This window comes from Oryctolagus cuniculus, chromosome 4, assembly GCF_051225735.1.
Source record: "Oryctolagus cuniculus isolate XC-2025 breed Fujian yellow rabbit chromosome 4, ASM5122573v1, whole genome shotgun sequence".
Lineage (NCBI taxonomy): Eukaryota > Metazoa > Chordata > Mammalia > Lagomorpha > Leporidae > Oryctolagus > Oryctolagus cuniculus.
The window spans coordinates 19265266-19285668 of NC_142870.1; the positions used below are offsets into that span (position 1 = coordinate 19265266).

The 20403-nt window shown below is 37.6% G+C and overlaps 1 protein-coding gene across 2 annotated transcripts in view; it reads left to right on the forward strand.

The window, feature by feature from the left end:
* Window positions 1-10165: 10165 nt before the first annotated feature.
* CYYR1 (cysteine and tyrosine rich 1) overlaps window positions 10166-20403 on the forward strand; it is a 136683-nt gene continuing 126445 nt past the window's right edge. The window contains exons 1-2 of one of the 2 annotated variants that reach the window (XM_002716774.6): window positions 10166-10626; window positions 16052-16154. In XM_002716774.6, coding sequence (XP_002716820.3) covers window positions 10554-10626; window positions 16052-16154 — 176 coding nt within the window. In that variant the 5' untranslated portion in view covers window positions 10166-10553. The remainder of the gene's footprint in view (window positions 10627-16051; window positions 16155-20403) is intronic. The other variant, XM_089330614.1, reaches the window with a different exon arrangement.

Genomic DNA, 20403 nt, shown 5'->3' on the forward strand with positions numbered 1-20403 from the left:
TAAGAATTTTCTAAACCAGTGGTTCTCATTGTGGCCCAGTGGTGCTCATTGTGGCCATCTGCACCAACTGCCAACATGCTGGAAATGCAAATTTTCAAGCGCCACCCCCCACGTACTGAATCAACAATAGGATCTGGGGATCTCCATTTATAACATATCTGCAAGTCATTCCTGATGCACACTAAATTTTCAGAAATATACTTCTGAAGAACAATGTAATAATAATAATAATAATAAACAACATATTTTAGAATTGTTGGAGCTTTAAATTATATATTGTATGTGTGAATTTTCAAATGTATAACAGTGAGACATCAAGATAGCAGAATAGGGAGGGAGCTTACTGCTCTAGTCTAGGGAAAGATAGTTTGAAAAAAAAAAAAACAGAGAGAGTCCAATCTCAGGGAAGAGTTAGGGAGAAAACAGTAGAAAAAACTCCATACAAATTAGCGGGACACTATGGATCCAACTGGAGGGTGTGGATATGCATAACTCAGGACCCCAGCAGCCAAGAGCCTCAGCACCAGCTTTGGAGAGTGAGGTGAGACCAGACAGCAGCAGCCCAAGCCACTGGCACAAAAACTGTGAGAAGAACCTGGTATGAGTACAGCTTGGAACCTTGTTGGGGACGGTATACCTGCCAACCTAGAGGAGACAAAAAGGTGACACACTTCTCTCTCCCCGACCGCCCAGCACTGGCATCCTGTAACTAGTTCAGAGAGGGTGGACATAAGTAACAGCTGTGCCAGCTCATGTCTGCACACTCAGCAGCCAGCGGAGAGGAGAGGAGCCTGAGTCTGGCTGGGAGAACTGACAGGGAGCCGGGTGCTTGTGACTGTGAGTGCCTTATGTGTTGGGACCGTGAAAAAAACACTGTGGCTGCATCTGAAGGTGCAGGATGTGTCTGGGTCTTTGGGTAGTCACTGTGGGCAGCTCCACAAGCTCAGTACTCCCTGATTCCCTAGTGAGAGTCGTATCTGCAGGATCCATGCTCACACCGAGGACTGAACAGATCCTTTGTGTGGTTTTTGTGGTAGTGCAAATGAATATTATACCTACTGGGGAAGTGACCAGGCATTTTTTTTCTTAGAGGAGAGGAGTTGAACATGATACTACATTGACAGAGCATACTAACCCTCTGCTCTGATTTAAAAAAATAAATAAATAAAAGATTTACCACTCTCAATCTGGATGACATCTTGGACACTTCCCTCACCCTGGAGCGCTGAGTAGAACTCCCTGGCCACACGCTGCACATGCCTCAGGGTGTTCACTGAAAGAGAAGACATTCCACTAATCCAGAGACATAATCCGAAGACAAAAGCCTTCATAGGGGAAAAAAAACCAACAAACGTTCCAAAAATGCCCAAAAATAAACCCAGCAACTCAATAAACAAGAATAAAACAATAACTTGATATCTCCAAAGGAGCACAACAACACTTCAATATTAGAATGTGAAAATGAAGAGATTGAAGAAATGCTGGAAATGGAATTCAAAAATTGATTGTGGGATCACTTAGAAGTAATAAGAAGCAAATCCGTGAATTAAAGAAATCTGTACAGGACATGAATAAACATTTTTCCCATGGAATTGAGATTTCAAAGAGAAATCAAAATGAAATATTGGAAATGAAGAATTCAGTAGACCAAATGAAAAATGTGGTGGGAAGCCTTAACAACAGACTTGTTGAGGCGAAGAAAGAATATCCAAGTTAGAAGACAAATATGGAAATTTTATAGTCAGACCAAAAAAGAGGAGGAAGAAAGAAGAAGAGGAGGAGGAGGAGGAGGAGGAAGAAGAAGAAGAAGAAGAAGAAGAAGAAGAAGAAGAAGAAGAAGAAGAAGAAGAAGAAGAAGAAGAAGAAGAAGAGGTGGTGGTGGAGGAGGAGGAGGAGGAGGAGGAGGAGGAGGAAGAAGAAGAAGAAGAAGAAGAAGAAGAAGAAGAAGAAGAAGAAGAAGAAGAAGAAGAAGAAGAAGAAGAAGAAGAAGAAGGGATTAGAAAACTAAAAAACAGTGTTGTGGATTTATGGGATATTACCAAATGACCCAACATATGGGCCTTGGGAGTTCCTGAAGGTGTGGAAGCAGAGAATGGATCAGAAGGCCTTTTCAGTGAAATAATTATAGAAAACTTCCCTAATTTGGAAGAAGAAAGGAAGGTCCAAGTAGAGGAAGCACATATAACCCCTAAAAGACATGACCAGAAAAGATCCTCACCATGACACATTATAGTAAAACTCTCTAATGTAAAACATAAAGAACAGATTCTAAAATGTGCACATGAGTAACAACAGATTACGTTCAGAGGATCTCCAAATTAGACTAACAGCTGCCTTCTCATAAAAAAAATCCTATGGGCTAGGAGAGAACGGTGAGGTATATTCCAAGTCTAAAGAGAAAAAACTGTCAACCCAGAATATTGTACCCTGCAAAGCTATCAATCATAAATGAAGGTGAAATAAAGACCTTCCATAACAAACAAAAATTGAATTTCTCACCACTCTTCCATCCTTACAAAAGATGCTTAAATATGTGCTACACAGAGAAACATGGTCATCACTGTGAAAGAAGGTGAAGGCAGAAAATCTCCCAGTAAAAGTACAAAGGAAATCCAAAGTAAGCAATAAGAACATTTATAGAAAAAGAGCAGGGAAATTAAGTTACTCTGATTTTTCTTGTGTAGTTCCTTAGATTTCAGAATATCTTGTTACTGGGAATCTAGTCTCATATTAAGGCAATCTGTTTCTGAATCTTTTTAAAAAGAATACATTGATTATATTGGACCATCTTTTTTCCTTCTCTGATTACAGTGTAATTGTTAGTTCTTATGCCTTTAGGCAGAAGAGTGTATCAGCTATTTTAAATGCATTTTCCCCTGTCTTTGAAGCTCAGTCCATAAGTGTGTTGTTTCCACAGAAGAAAATACTTGGGTTTGCATTACTAGAAAACTGAAATTGCTAAGATACATTATGTAATGAGTTAAGTTTTTATTTCTGGATAAAATTAAAATGAAATAAAAATTTGAACTACTTGAAGGATGAAAATAATGATAGTGCTTATAAGCACTGTGGGCTCTTTGGTGTTTGAGGCGTCTGAAATTCAAGTGTTTACCAGATTTTTCTCCTGAAGTCCTGCTCTTCTTTGCTGTGCTTCGTGCACTTACTCTTATTTTTGGTGCTGTAAAACAGCAGGGTTAAAGTGTCATTATACCTGTGTTCATTATGAATCCCATAGTTTTTCTAGTTAGGAAAAAAATAGTTTCAAAATTATTCTCAGTATCAATTTTTGGGTTAATATTGTACCCTCTAATGGCATTTAGATACCTTTCCTCATTTTAATAAGGTGTCTGTAAAATTTTAAACATTAAATATTGTATTTGAACTAGTTAGTGAAGAGTAAAAGTAAGAGACTGTAGATATTACTTGAATTTCAAAATTTTTAATTAAGGAACTTTCAGAAATAGACTGAGATTTGATGCTATCCATTAAACTAGCTCCTGTGACATGGAAAGAACCCCGGAAGCAGTGGACAACATGTGAGGGCATTGACATGCCATGGTGGTGGCTGTGGGGTGCTTATACTTAAGTACATGTAGTAATACACTGACATTTTTGTTGCCCAATAATCTGGAGTAGTGTCCTGCACTTATCTGCACTAAAATAACTATGAATTGATGGAATCTACAAAGAAGAAACTTTGTGACTGTACTGTATTTAGGAGCCTTTGTACAGCTAGGTAAAGCTTGCATGATACAAAGTATTTGGATTTTAAAATTTATAATTATAATAAAGAAGATTTGGCATTATTCCATGTGCTTAAATAATAACTTGCTTGTTGAGTTTCTGAAGGAAAAATATGAAATGAGTATTTGTCATTGTACTAGCTATAATGCTAAATTGGCAAATTTAGCATAAACCTTACATCTGTGTTTCTCAAGTGTGAACCATAGTAGTCTAATGCTGCTTTGTATATACTGCAAGTGCCAGAATAGTCTCAGCAATGAACACGTATTGGCACCTTTCAAATGAATGCAACATTTGGTGTAGGTGTTTTGATATGTCTCAAAAAGTATCTGAGTGTCTGCAAATGTGTTAATATATTTGGAAATAAAAATACATCCTGTTCTTTTGTTGTTGTACCAGATTTTCATGTTTAAATTTGAAATTTTACATTTTTACTATTGTTAATTTAAGTACAATTTGTTCAGTGATTAAAATGGAGTTGTCAGTGAAGAAACTTAAAAAGAGCCTCATTAATATTACTGCTTAAGAAAAGACTACATTTTGTGGTCTATATTCATACACTTTGAATGATCTGTATTTCTGTTTAAATAAGTTATGATGTTTAGGCTTTGTTTCTGTTTAATAAGACTTTTTACCATTGATTAAATGAAGGAATGCATCTTTTTGAAGAGATTTATATTCTGTAAATAAAAATCAGTTGAAACAAACAAAAATTTTGACAAAATCATTGCCAATAATAGGTTATTACTATGTGACATAAAATTGTGGGAGAAAAATATTAAAACCAGCAATACTTTTGCTTTGTTCAAACTTATCTTCCAAGCATACTTACTCTGAATGTCTGCCTTTACTCATATAAGTAATAATAATAATACCCATTCTTTGAGATGTTGAGAGTACAATGATAAAGCTGAAGTCCTCAGAAATTATCTAGATGCATAATAAGCATTCAATAGGCTTTCCATAGCTTGAATGCTCCTCTCAGTCACTTCCCTTATTTTGCAATAAGGATTTATTTCAAAGAAATAGACATTCAGGAAAAAAGCTGGGAAAGATGAAGTTTTATAAAAGAAGTAAGCATTTTTCCATTGCTGATATCATTTTGTATCATTTTTCCTGTTAACTATAAATAATAAGGAATTTCCCACTATTTTAAAGTTTTGAATATTAACTCATAATATTCATAAATCCTGATTTACTTAACTGTTCTATCTTGGTTGGACAGTTAAGTTTCTCTTGGGTCTTAAAATTATATAAACATTGATCTTCATAATCTCAAATACTAATGGATTGTGATTTGAGAATAGGATTCTTGGACTATAATCGTTATCTTTCAATCGTTTAGAATTCTTACGACTCTCTCTTAAATTCCAGGTTCCAAAACAGAAATCTAAAGCCTGTCTGATTTTCTTTTTCTCAGTAAGCTTTTTAAAATCATGCACAAATTTTCTCAGGCCCCAGCCATCTTCCCAGTTATTTTGTAATTTTGATCCCTAAGAGAATATTGTGACTAGGCTAAGAACAGAAGAGGACATATTGATGGAGTTTCTAAAATATCTTGGATTAAATGCTTGGATTTTAGTATAAGGGCAAAAGGAAACCACAGAGTTTTAATCAGGTGATTAAGCATGATTAAATCTGTAGCTTAAGAAAATATATTCTAATTTCCATCTGGAACAAATCCCTGAGGTATACTTATAATAGAGTCTCTAACAGTCTAGAGGAAGGTAGAAATTGAGGATAAATTTGGTATACGTTTAATGGTATTTAGGTTACAACTAGGAGAACTTGGTGACAGATCAGCTGTTGGGCATGAGAGAGAAGGAACAGCTCAGGCTTTTTTTGGACCAGGTGGAGGGTTGGGCTTTCACTGAGTCATAAATACAATAGGATAGAAACACAGTAGATTATGCTTATTTCAGAGGTGACCTATTCTGCCATCCTCCTATGTCATTGTATCAGTGTATTTGTAATAAAAAGTTCCTAGAGGAAACCAATGTAATTAAAGTGCATGTGTATTTGAATTTTTATAGAAATGACTGTGTTGCTCTCCCTAAAAGTCTGATTGTTTAATGACTGATTTAGGTTGATTGGTTTCATACATGCAAAATAATGTGCCATTGTCAATTTGATTTCCTTTTTGGGAAGTAAATGTGATCATCTCCTAAATATTATACCATGCATTCAAATATTTAAATGGTTCATATATAAAACATGTTTATATCTTTGTTCATTATTCCATTGGTTGTTATCCTGTTTTAAAATATTTATTTTATTTATTTGAAATGCAGAGTTGCAGAGAGAAAGAGATAGATCTTTCATCTGCTTATTCACTCCCTAAATAGCCACATTAGCTAGGTCTGGACCAGACTGAAGCCAAGTGCCAGGAGTTTCTTCTAGATTTCCCACATAGCACTTGAGTGATTTTATGTTGCTTTCCCTGGTATATTATCGAGAGCTGGATTTGAAGTAGAGCAACCAAGACTCGAATCAGTGCTCATATGGCATGCAGGCATTGCAGGTGAAAGCTTTACCACTATGCCACATTGCTGGCCCCCATTGGCTGTTTTTCTAATTGATTTTTTTCAGCTCCTTATTTAGAAAGGAGATTAGATCCTTATTGGTCCTACACATTGCATGCATTTTTTAACTAGTTAAAAGTTCGGGCCGGTGCTGTGGCTCACTTGTTAATCCTCTGCCTGCAGTGCCGGCATCCCATATGGGTGCTAGTTCTAGTCCCAGTTGCTCCTCTTCCAGTCCAGCTCTCTGTGGTGACCCGGGAGGGCAGTGGAAGATGGCCCAGGTGTTTGGGCCCCTGCACTCACATGGGAGACCAGGAGGAAGCACCTGGCTCCTGGCTTCAGATCGCCGGAGTTCCGGCTGTAGTGGCCATTTGGGGGGTGAACCAATGGAAGGAAGACCTTTCTCTCTGTCTCTCTCTCTCACTGTCCAACTCTATCTGTCAAATTAAAAAAAAAGTTCAACAAAATTAACAAAGTTTTAATTCTTATACAAAATTGAAAATACTTTCTTTTATGATTTCTGACATTTTTAGAATGCCTAGAAAAGCCTTCTGAATTCCACAAATATTTGAATGCTATTCTCATTCTTTTATCTACTATTTAATTATATCTTCATTTAATTCATTTGGAATTTATTTTGATAAGACCCTGCAGATGGCTACTCATGTTCCCAACTTAATTTGCTGGGTAACTCATTGTTTCTCCTACTACTTTAAAATGATTCTTTTTTAAACTGTAAATTAAATTGTCGATGATATTTATGCTACTTTGTATTCTCCATTCTCCCACATTGAGCCCATCTACTGCAGGGTTAATCAAAGCTATGTTAACTATTATGATGTTATATTAAATATTTGCTGAGGACAACCCCATTCTTTATTCTCATTTTTAAATATCCTTGCAAGTTTATTTTCCACATAAAACAGAGGCAGAATGGTTTGAGAAAAATCATGTTGTTATTTTTATTGAGATCAGTTTCTTTTTTTTTTTTTTTTTTTTTTTTTTTTGACAGGCAGAGTGGACAGTGAGAGAGAGAGACAGAGAGAAAGGTCTTCCTTTGCCGTTGGTTCACCCTCCAATGGCCGCCACGGCTGGCGCGCTGCGGCCGGCGCACCGCGCTGATCCGATGGCAGGAGCCAGGAGCCAGGTGCTTTTCCTGGTCTCCCATGGGGTGCAGGGCCCAAGCACCTGGGCCATCCTCCACTGCACTCCCTGGCCACAGCAGAGGGCTGGCCTGGAAGAGGGGCAACCGGGACAGAATCCGGCGCCCCGACCGGGACTAGAACCCGGTGTGCCGGCGCCGCTAGGCGGAGGATTAGCCTAGTGAGCCGCGGCGCCGGCCGAGATCAGTTTCATTCTCAAATTTATAGAATAATTACAGAACTGTATCATCTTTATGATATTGAATTTTCTTAGTCTAGAGAAGTATCTCTATTCAGTTATTCCCACCTTTATCACCCTCATATTTACATTGAGTACATTCCATTTTATTTTTATTGGAGAGAAAGAAAACTATTAATATTTTATTTTTATTTTATTTTATTTATTTATTTATTGGGTAGGCAGAGCTACAGACAGAAAGAGAGACAGGGAGAGAGAGGTCTTCCATCTGCTGGTTCACTCCTCAAATGGCTCCAAAAGCTGGAGCTGGGACGATCCAAAACCAGGAGCTTCCTTCGGGTCTCCCACATGGGTGCAGGGGCACAAGCACTTGTGCCATCCTCCACTGTTTTCCCAGGCCCTCAGCAGGGATCTGGATCCGAAATGAAGCAGCCAGGACTCAAACTGGCATCCATTTGGATTGCCAGCACCGAAGGCAGAAGCTTAACCAACTATGCCACAGTGCCAGGCCCTATTAATACTTAGAGTTGATTCTTTTTGGTTTTCTGCATAAAGTGCCAGGCCCTACTAATACTAAGAGTTGATTCTCTTTGGTTTTCTGCATAAACAGCATCTCATTTGCTAAAGATAATTTTGTTCCAGTTTTTATAAATACTCTCCTTTCTCTTGACTAGCATGGGCTAGTAATTCCACAGCAGTATCATACTATCATGGCAGTGTGCCTTCTGATTTTGCTTTGGTTTCCCTGACCTTACTAGAAATGCTTCATGTATTTAATAAATAATAAACTTTTTATCAGCTTTCATAAAATATTTCATGCCAGGGTATTTAAAAAAGTTCACAGAAGCAATTAAATGAAAATATACATTTATTTTGGTGGAAAGAACTTTTTTCTTTTTTATTTCCCAGAAATCTTTTATTTAAGGTATATAAACTTCATGCATTATTTCATAAATACAAATTTAGGAACATAGTGATTCTTCCCACACTACCTGACTTCCCACCTGCACTCCCACCCTTCTTCCTCTTCCCTCTCCTATTCTCATTCTTATTTTTTATTAAGATCTATTCTCAATTAACTTTATACACACTTAAGATTAATTCTATAATAAGTACATAGTTCAACAAATAGTATTTAAAAAAACTGTTCCTCAATATTTGAAACAAGGGCTGTTCAAAGTCCTCACAACTCAAAGTATCAATTTCCCTTCTATGGATTACCTTTTAGGTACTTTATTAGTTACCACAGATCAGGAAGAACATATGGTATTTGTCCTTCTGGGACTGGCTTATTTCACTAAGTATAATGGTTTCCAGATGTGTCCATTTTATTGCAAATGACAGGATTTCATTTTTTTAACCACTGTTTAGTATTCCATGGTGTACATATCCCATAATTTCTTTATCCAGTCTTCAGTTGATGGACATTTGTGTTGATTCCATATTTTAGCTATTGTGAATTGAGCTGCAATAAACATGGGGGTACATATAACTCAGATGCTCATTTCATTTCCCTTGGGTAAATTCCCAGGAGTGGGACGACTGGGTCATGTGGTAGGTCCATATTCAGATTTCTGAGGTATCTCCATACCATCTTCCACAGTGGCTGCACCAGTTTACATTCCCCCAGCAGTGGGTTGGGTTGGGGTACCCCACCCCCATGCCTGCCAGCATCTGTTGTTTGTTGATTTCTTTATGAGGCCATTCTAACTAGAGTGAGGTAAAATCTCATTGTGGTGTTGATTTGTATTTTCCTGGAGGCTAGTGATCCTGAGCATTTTTTCATGCATCTGTTGGCCATTTGAATTTCTACTATTGAAAAAGGCCTGCTTAATAAGTTGTTAGTTTTGTTGTGATTCTTGAGCTCTTTATAGATTCTGGATATTAATGCTTTATCAATTGCATAGTGTGCAAATAATATCTCCCATTCTGTTGGTTACCTCTTCACCTCGACCAGTGTTTCTTTTGCAGTACAGAAGCTTCTCAATTTGATGTAATCCAATTTTTAATTCTAGCTTTGATTGCCTGTGCTTCTGGAATCTTTTCCAAGAAGTCTTTGCCTATGCCAATGTCTTGCAGGGTTTCCCCAATGTTCTCTAATAATTTTATGATATCAGATCATAGGTTTAAGTCTTTGGTCCATTTTGATCGGATTTTTGTGGGAGGTATAAAGCAGGGGTCTTGCTTCATACTTCTGCATATGGAGATCCAGTTTTCCCAACAAAATTTCCATGGACTTTTTTATGATACACATCTTCCATGAATTTTTGAAGACCCCCTTACACTGTGAACTTTCCAGTTCTCTTGGGTTTTGCTCACTGTCATTCTTTGTCCAATACCTTCAATCTTAAAAATTCCCTCCATGTGTTCACACTCCAAAACAAAGTTCAAAGTTCTTCATCCACTGCTAAGAAAAGCTGCAGTGGAGGGTCAGGTGAGAAGCAGCAGCCATCGCAGCAGCCAAGGCCATAGTCTTCTCTTAGGCACAACCAGGCCAGAGCTGCTCCAGAGAAGGAAGAACAGAGAACCAGAAAACGGGGAGGAGTCGGGTCCACCCCGCCCCTGGCCCGGCTCTAGTGCCACCCGCGGAGATGAAATGTGAGCCCCGGTGACCGAGGACGCCTGAGAGCCCGCCTCCCGCGTGCCCCAGCGCCCCGGGGCAAGACAAAGACACCTCGGCGCCCAGCTCAGCCCCGCGGGAACTCCGCGCTCCCCAGCCCTGCGGAACCCCGCCGCGCCGTCCGCCACGCGCCCAGCCCAGCTGGCGTCCAATGCTCCCTGGGGCAATGGCCAGGTTCCTGCTCCACCCTGCTCTCCGGAGCGCTGCTCTGTCTGTCTGACCTCCCGGCATCCCCCCCACCAGTCCCCGCCAGGTTCCGGGCTCGCCCGGGGCTCCCAGCCTCTCTCCAATCTGTCCTGGCGCAGGAGCTCAGGCCACTGGCTTGCATGGAAGGGTCGAGGCTGCCCGGGCGTCCAGGGGTCTTTCTTCCCAAGTTGGCGCTGCTGTTTATCTATGCAGGTCAGTGACAGAGGGCGACGGGAGAGGGACAGGGTCTTTGGGTGAACCTGGGACGGACTGGGACCTTTGTGGTAGGGCAGAGACCCTGTGGTCCCCGAGGTGCGACCACTGACACCCCTGGGTTTTACCATCTGCTCAACATACTGGCTTTGTTCCTTTAGCTTCTGGCTTGCAAGCTAGTTTGCTTTTCTTTTTCTTTCTCTTGGCAAACTAACTTGGAAACCGCAATCTCACACTTAGGCTTACTCTCTGGATAGCAAAAGGCACCCACTTGTACCCAGGACTCAAGAGAAATGTTGGGGTGAGGGTAGCGGCTCAAGGGTGAGGGAAATATTTCTTGTTAAAGCTCTTTGAAGTCTGAGGTATTGCTAACCTCCTAAAAGGAGCTCAGCTGGTACCTATTCCATTTCACTTTATGCCCCCACATCCCCTTCCACCTCCCACTTTCTGAATATTCTGTTTTCCCTGTTAGAAATTGAAAGAAAAAAAAAAGCCTAAGACTGTCATTTTTATTTGTAACGTTAGCAAACGTGGTTGGTACCTAGGACAACTGGAGTTGTTGATTTCAGATGTTAAGTGTTTGAGAGTTGTGAATTCACCCAGTCTAACCTGTTCCTGGACTTGAGCAAGCACTGGTTTATAGCTGAAAGGCATCTCGTTCCTTCCTTCTAATCATTCTTCATGAAAATTACTACATATTAATGAAGCAAACTGGAATTTCTTATTTTGTGATTGATATGGAGCCCTGAACGGGCCTTTCATTGGTTATTCATATATAAAGTTAATTAACACATGTGGTCTTTGCGTCTGTTCATGTTTATAAAACAGTTCCAAGCCAAAAGCAAAGTTCTTTGTAAACTATTTTCAGGTTTCTGATGGCCTATGACAGGAATCACAGACTTACCCATGGTCCTACAAAGCTAAATATAAACATAATGCTCCAATTTATGTTTTTGTATACAACAAAGCCACACCTGAAATGAATTGTTCAGCATTGCTACCTGAATGTTGAAAGAACTAAATTTCCCATGGGACCCTCCCTGAGGGAGTCATCATTTCTACAAAAGTTTCAATCCTTACTGAAATGCAAATTAGTGACTGTCTAGGAGTTATTTTAAATGTATTTTGGGACATGAAAATTCTGACTTTCTGATACAAAAATTCGTAATAGTAGGACAAGTCACTCCTATTTAGTGAAGAGATTCCACACTCTAACTTGTTAACAGCCTTGATTTCTTTTCCTTTACTCTATATAAGATTTTCGTATTTTGAGGGACTGAGAAGTAATTGCATTACTTCTTTTTTACGTAAAAAAACCTCCTTAGATTTCAGTTGAAGCAATGATTTTTTTCCACCTCCTCTACTTACCAAAGAAAGCAAAAGCAAGCAAAGAGTAAATAAAACGTTAAGACCCTCACTCACTCTTATTTAACCATTCCAATGAGCTACACCTTTCTCTTATTCTTTTGTCAGTTATTTCCTGTGCTGAACTGAAAGCCAGTTTGCACACATGACCATCCCTTCCCCTATTGCTAGGTGTACAACCCTCCAGGCCTCAGGAGACCAATGAAGCTGGCCAACAACAAAGTTGGTAGTTAGAGAGTTTAACTCCATTTCTCTTCTCCTGAATCGTTCCCTACAAATAAATGTCAAACCAATACTAGGTTGACTTGATTGTCTTTGATAAGATGTGTGTGGCTAATAAGTTATTTAAGGGCTTTTTTATGCTTATCATTTTCAGTAACCTAACATTTGTCGAGTGATGCATCTTGAGTGACATACAGAAGAGGTCATCTTTGAGTCGTCTTTAAGGAAATAAGGTGTTACTATAAATTATTATATAAAAGTTGTGCTGGGAGAGCTACAGTCATCATATACTGTAGGTGTTCGGAGGAAGAGACTTTATTGGTGGCTTAGGACTATAAGCCCAGTGAGAACAATGTCTATTTTGCTCAATAAAAATATCTTAAAACACTAGCAAAATCCCTGGCCCATAAGAGGAGATCAAGAAATATTTGCTCAGGGGAATTGAATGGAGGAGGACCTGGAATAAACTGACCTATGAAGGATAGAGAAGCCGTGGACAGAAGGAGATGGAGTCAGATCCAGGATATGGTGCGAACAAAGGCAGAAATCATGAGATGTGGGTATGCAACTATAGGTAATTCTGTCTGGTTGGAACTAAGAGATACAACTGGAAGTTTGATGCCCAAACACCACAGAAATAAAAGTAGTTTAGAACTGTGTCAGATAAATTGTTGGCTTCATGGGACATAAACTGAAGTAGATGCATTGTCTATAATCTGAATTATTATCCCTAAGCAACTGTATTCAATTCATGTTCTGTTTGGTAAGCAAATAAGAGCAAGACAGGTAGACATAAAGCATTGTGTTTAACCGTGGAGTCACTTTTGGAAAGAGACCCAAGGAAGTGTTTATATTAATGTCCAACCCCCACTTCTTGCTACAATGACAGGATTTGGTCAAGGTTTAACCTGGGCCTCAACCAGTGACTTCTAACCCCTCCCTTTCCTTCCTGTCTTATCCTAAGCTATAACTTGCTAGAGTTGTTTCTAAGCAAGTGTTTCATGCCAGATATCTCTTTTCCTGTACTTCCACGTTCCTTAAACTGAACGACTGATGGGGGTAAATTGGGCAACCTTCTTCCATATCATGCTTTTAGCTAAACAATTATTGAAGAAAGTTCGGACTGGCTGATTTTCAGGGATATTGACTTGGATGATAAAAATGTCTTCTGAGGACAGTGGGAAAGCTCCATTCTTTCACAACTGAGAATTCTTCTGGATAGTAGAAATGCTGTTCATAGAATTATTTTCAAATAAGCAAGAGAAAACAACACAACAAAATAAGCTTTGAGATATTATCAAAAGCTCAACTAATGACAAGATTGTGACTGTGAATGTATTTGCCATACTATTAAATCCTGTATTTGTTTTGTAGTTTAATTCTGTGATATAGACAAGATTACTGGAAAATGCCATTAAAATTACAAGACATATGTGACATGATCTAGATGTTTGTTACAGGTATAATCTAGTTTCTTGGCTACAAGAGTTTGGCCTTAGTTTTGTGTAATGTTGGCTCAAAATATTTTGGTAACACCATGTCCTTTTGATATTGGTAATTGGAGTACAATAGTAGTAATTGAATCTTTTTAAAGAGAGTACTTTAGAAAGTTGGTGGAAATGTAATTAAAAGATAAATTTGAGTGTGAGCAATTTTGAAATTCACTCATGGTTTTTCATAATATTTACTTTTCATGAACTATTTGAAGAACTCTCATATACTTGAATTTCAAATTTTTGCACCTAAATAAACTTATCTTTTTATTCCTTTTTCTATGAACTTTTTGAAATATGCTTACATTCAAGGAGGGTTTAACAAAATGTCAGCATCTTGAGTATCATCCGGGGCATCCGTGAAGTTCCTTACTCATTGATTGTCCTACTGTGACAGAATAGTGGGGATATTAGCTCTCTTAAAATCTTAAGAACATGAAGTAAAACATATTTGCTTAGCCCTTGAGATAACTGTATATACATATTTGAAAAATTAAACTGAAAATGAGAGCATTATAAATTCACTGAGAATAAGAAGCCTTTAAAATACAAAATACTCTACAAAGAGCATTTATTGTCAATATATTAGCTCCTTTCTTGGTCTAAATCATTATTTTGTGTAACTGTCTTCAAAATTTGAGAGTGGATTTATGTAGAGGTACTGATTGTTGCAAAGGAGTTGTTTTTCCCTCTCATTTCTTCTTACCGCAATGTAGAGAAGAACCTCCAAGTTTGTGTTTATCAACCTATTATGTAGAAATAAAACTGAAAAATAGTAATATTTTCATTTGTTACACAAAAGCCCTGTATTATTGATAAAGGCAGATGCATTTTGGTACCTTTTGATCACATGCATTTGTGCAGAATCATCTTGACAAGGAGATTTTAAAGGAACCTAAATTTTTCTCTGTAGGCAAATCAATTACATGGATATGTAGGCATAAATATAATGTTTTGTATTTTTAATATTATAACTTTGATAAGAAAGCAAAAGTTTTATGCGATTTATAATATAGCTGCTATTACTTTCAGGAATTGAATTAAGAGTGACTGACTTTGTGATTTTTGGATAGACTCATTCAACTTGAAAGATCGTATTGTGCTTAATGGTTTCCTAATAATATATCTGAAACTCACATATCCATCACAGTTTATCCTCTTAATTATAGCTCGGTGATAACCTTAACTTATTAAACATAAGTCATTTAGCTGGAATAAAGAATTTTTAAAAACTAGAATAATTTCTATTCAGTGTTGCTAGTATAATTTTTCTTGCTGAAAAATATATAGAAAAATAGTAACTTTGGTTCCTTTTTGGCTCCAATATATCTTTTTAATCAGAAAATACCTTTCCCCATTTGCACAACGCTATTTATAACTTAGTGATTCTATAATTCAGCGTTAAGCTCTTAATTATTTACAGTTAATTATCTATGGGAACTTCTTCCAATCCAAATGGACTGTAAGAATGCAGACTTATTTGTGTTACTATATGTATTCAATCTGTCATTATGAAGGTAAAAAAACACATAAAAGGAGAATCATAAAGCATTGTCATATAAAAATATACATTATTTTAAAATTATCACTGTTTAGTATTATCCATGCCCAGAACCCTTTACATTAAGGGACAATATAATACCTTAAGACCAGAAGGCTTTGTCTTTAAAAATGATTATAGTTAAATAATTTGTTCATTTCCCCCTTCAATCTATCATTCAACAACCCTGAGTGCCTACTGTGATACTTTCTAGTCTTCTTGGTGCAGGAGAATTAAAGAATGTCCTTTGCTTAACCAGATTAGAATCTAATGAAGAAAGAAAAAAAAAGCTAGTTTTGACTCTTAGAAATATTGTAGGATTCTGAGTATGCAACTGAAGATTTAAATGCACTAAAGGCTGGTCACTGACTGGTTAAGATGTCAGATAAGATAATTGTTCCTGAAGCTATGATTTTACAACTGTAACTCCTTCTTTTTCTTAATACCTAGTGTATTTATTTGAAAGATAGAGTTATACAGAGAGAAGGACAGAGAGAGAGAGAGAGAGAGATATCTTCCATCTGCTGGTTCACTCCCCAAATGGTTATAACCGCTGTGGATGGACCATGTTGAAGCCAGGAATCAGGAATCTTGGTCTCCCATATGGGTAACAGGGTCCCAAGCGCCTGAGCTTTCTTTGACTGTTTTCCCAGGCACATCAGCAGGGAGCTGGATTGGAATTGGAGCACCTAGGATTTGAACCGGTGTCCATAAGAGATACCAGAATTGGAGGCAGCAACTTAACCCATTGCACCACAATGCTGACCCCGACTGTAACTATATCTCTGTGGTTTTTATTTTGTAGATGACTGCCTTGCTCAGTGTGGGAAAGACTGCAGGTCTTACTGCTGTGATGGGACCACTCCCTACTGTTGTTCCTATTATGCCTACATTGGAAATATTCTTTCGTGAGTATTGTGAAATTTGGCAAGACTGATTCTCTGTCCTTTGTCCAGTTATGTTTCCAGTGAGTACTAAGTTGAAGTGCTAAGTGGGTTGTGTTTTAAGACTGACCATTGGCATAAAATTTTGTTAGAGATACTAAAACACTCATCACTGGCATCACTGCTAACTCAAAAAAAAAAAAAAAAACCACTCATCACTATCTGGCATTTTATATGATGTGACAAAAATGTGAAAATTAATATAATGAAACGAACTGCCTAAAGATAGCAGTTGAAAAGAAATACTGCTTCATTGCATGTATTATAATAGTGTTTAAGTAGACATTATATTATCAACTTTTAAGTTGTCAATGGTATATGCTTGTTTTATTGAAGGATTGGTAAGTTAATATGTGCTTCTTAATTATGGACAGTTTTTTGAACACTCATGTAAAAATTTGTCTAATATATCCCATAGATGTCAGAGAACAAAGAGGTTATGAAAAAAACATTAAGATATGAAATATAATTTTTCTATATAATGACTATAAAGCAACCTTAGGAAAAAAGTTGATGTACAAGAAAAGCTATACATGAATAATGTAAAGTAATAAATAACCAAACTACACACACATACACAGACGCATAGACACAGGGTATAAATATGTACACACAGAACACAGTAAGCATTTCCACAAAACAAAATAAGAACTGGTTTCAGAGCTTCTTCTGGGCAAAAGGAAATGGGCAGCAGGACTTGCCCGCTGGCTTGTGTTTCTGGGAAGTGTGCAGTTGATCCAGAGAGGAGCACACAGTGAGAACTGAGAGAATTAGGAGCCTCCGAGTTTCCTCGGTGGAAATCCCCATGACTTTCTGATGGCAGCAGCAGCTCAGTCCTCCTCTTCTCTTTCTGTTTTCTTTTCCAGAGAATATTAGGGTGTTCAGGAACTGTCCTGCTTAACCTGACCCCTCCAAAGGCTCCAACAGAACCAAGGAATTCCTAGGCACTAGGTCCTGCATGCCCAGCTGTTTTTGGGGTAGCTTATAACACGTCCACCATTTTCCAAGAACAGAAAACCTAGCACCACATAAACCTCTTAGAGTCAGCGGTGGCACTGATATTAGAAAGCATGTCTGTCTGAATACAGCCACAGTGAAATCATACTTTGGGATACTTGTGAACAGTCTCCAAGAAATGTCAGGCTGCAATAAAAAATGATGAATGGAATTTAAGCATTCATTAAAGACGCAAATACTCTGTAAATAAAATGTCTGCATTTTTCTTCATGGATGATTTGGCAGAGAAGAGATTAAAGCCACTTTCTACTTTAGAAAATTGTCAGAATGATATTTACAATTGCAATCTGCACAGGATTTCAAGAAATTCAAAATACATTATTTTAAAAAATATATTTGTTTGTTGTATTTGAGAAAGCAGACAGAGAGAGAGAGCAAAAAAACAGAGACACAAATCGTACTTTGGAAATTTATATTCATTAAATAAAAGTTAAAAAAAAAAAAAGATACAAAGAGAGACCTACAGTCCTCTGTTTCACTCTCCAAATGTCCTCAGTGGCCAGGTGTAGCCCAACCAAACCTAGAGTTAACCCAATTCATATCCCTCTTGTAGGTAGCGAAGACCTAAGTACTGGAGTCATTACCTGTTGCTTCCCAGGGTGTGCTTTAGCAGGAAACTGGAATCAGGAGCAGAATCTGGACTGGAACCCAGTTGCTCTAACGTGGGAAGTGGGCATCCTAAGTGGTGTCATAACGTCTGTGCCAGATGCTCACCCCAAAATACATTATAAAGAAATGTGCATTTTATTTTGAGTGGTCCCCATATACCAATGCTGCTGCCCCTGGCACATGAGAGCACTGACCAGGCAAGTGGTGTAGATTTGAAGAACTTGGCATCAGAGGGATTGTGTGCTTCCTAGGCTTTTTGGCTTCTGAACCAGTTCTCTGTCCACTAACTACACTGTGGGTATGTTGTACCCATCTCTTTCTCACTTCATAGCAACTACACTCTGGTAAATATTTATAGAACACCGATTGATCAGAGTATTGTAAGATTTTTCATTTACAAATATGCTTTGTATGATTTACATTTGTAATCAAAATCACTGTTTTGTGCTACATTCTCTAAGATCTTTAATTTCATCATTTGGTTAGGGTAAAGAATTTGTTGAGTCAAGTTATTTATCTGTGTTATTAGAATCATGTGCATGTTCTATTAAAAAAAATGTGTTTTGGAAAGGAAAATAAGCACAGATGGCATGATATTGCAGGTAGTTAAAACTGAACTTTCTGTTCAAAATAGAAACCATTCAGTAAATCCCTTGCTAAACAATTCACAGCACTTTAAAGTGTTTCCCCCTGGATAAAGTAGAGTACATTTTCAGGATTTCCAGTTATTGTTTAACATTTGAAAAGCGTTCTTAACTCCACCCAAAGCTTTTTTTTTTTTTTTAAAGTTTGGGGGAGTGTGCAGTAGGTAGGAAAAAAATCAATTCCAAGAATGCTTACAAGAGTTCTTTCATGCACATATTTTCAAATATTGCTATTTTGGAACTCAGAAAGTATGCTTCCTCTCTCTCAAGCATCCAGGCAGAGCCTTAGTAAAATCGTTTTAATGGTCTTAACAGAAAGCTAAATCTGTATGGTTGTCAGAAAAGTAATAAGGGAAAAAAAGCAATAAGTACAATGCAATATTATGTACCATAAATGAATCATTTTAAGTTTTAGTTTATGTTTTAGTTTTCTTTTTTTTTTTTTAAGAATAAAAATGTTGGCTTAAATGTGCTTTAAAATGTGCTAAAAAGAGTACAAAATGTAATTTGAGCCATTCTAGCATGTAAATTGCAAGCTTAGGTCCACACTACTTCTTCCCTTCCCCTCTCCCACAGGCCGTCTCCACCCCATCAAGTGCCCATTAAAATAATCAGAGCTGAGTGTCAGAGCCCTTAAGCCCTTAATTCTGTTTACTCCAATTACCCTTTCTGTTTTGCAAACTAATCATTAAAAAAAAACTTACAGGAGCTAACTTTCTCCATATCTTTTAGTTCATTTAGTCAGTTTCTTTCTTCCTTTTAAATACTTTCATTCTAAATATGAGTTAATTTCAGCAAATAACTTCAGATCCCTTTCCCGACTTTTTTTTTCTTATTCCAGCTAATAATTTTGAGATTTACTTCTGTCACATGAAAAATGTGAAAAATTAAACTTGAAAATCACATATCTGCTTTAGTCACTATGGTAACAGATATCGACAGCAATATAGTCAGAGAATCATAGTATTACCTTCCAGAATTTACGAATATTTCTACAGTAATCACATACCCCTCAGTCAATCATTGATCAACACACAATGGATGCCTGTTAATAGCACGGCACAGGGCTAGATCCTGGGATCCAAGCATGAATACATGATGCACCCTGACTTCAGAGACCTCGGAATCCAGTAAGAGAAGAGTCTGTGCACATGTAATTCTGAGTCCATATGAGCTAACACAGGAAATATTGTCAGAGGGACAGAAAGAGAGAAAATAGCTACATCTGTGTGTGTATGTGAGTTTATGTGTTTGTGTGTTAGAACTAGATGTTTAGAGAAAGCATCAGGAACATGGGGTGTATGGTACTCTTTAGTATTGATGGAATTCAAGGAAATTGAGGGTGGGTGCAATTGAGTGACTAATTATTGCCCCAAACACAGGTCTTTACTGAAAATGAAGATACTCTTACAGATGGGGTGAAAAAAAAACTACAATATTTAATACAAACTAAATATTGACTAGTTTAGACATAGTGAGCCAGATAACAAAATATGGAATTGAATCTTCTACCTCGACTAGATTTTTCCTTTCCCAGTTTGTCATTATCAAATGTTGGTCTAAGGAGTCTTCAGAGCACCATCTGGCATGTAGAAACCTCCTAGGAAAAAGTCATGAGGAAGAACTGATAATGATGATCTTGGTAGGATTAAACTTCTCTCTTTCTCAATCAAATGTGAAAGATGTATTACCTCAAGTTTGGCCAAGACAGTTAATAAATATCACAACTTTGATTTTAGAGCCATGCTGAGCAGGAAAACAAAACTCAGTTAAAAAATAAATGTTTCATATTTTCAAATGGCTTTTGAGGTCTTCTGATAATTAAGCAGCTTTATAAAGGTTATGAATTCAGCGCATGAAGTGATCCAAGCACTCACAGGAGCATAACACGTTTTAAAAGGGCTTTTGCATTGGTTAACATATTTAAGGTAATTAAGTTAAAA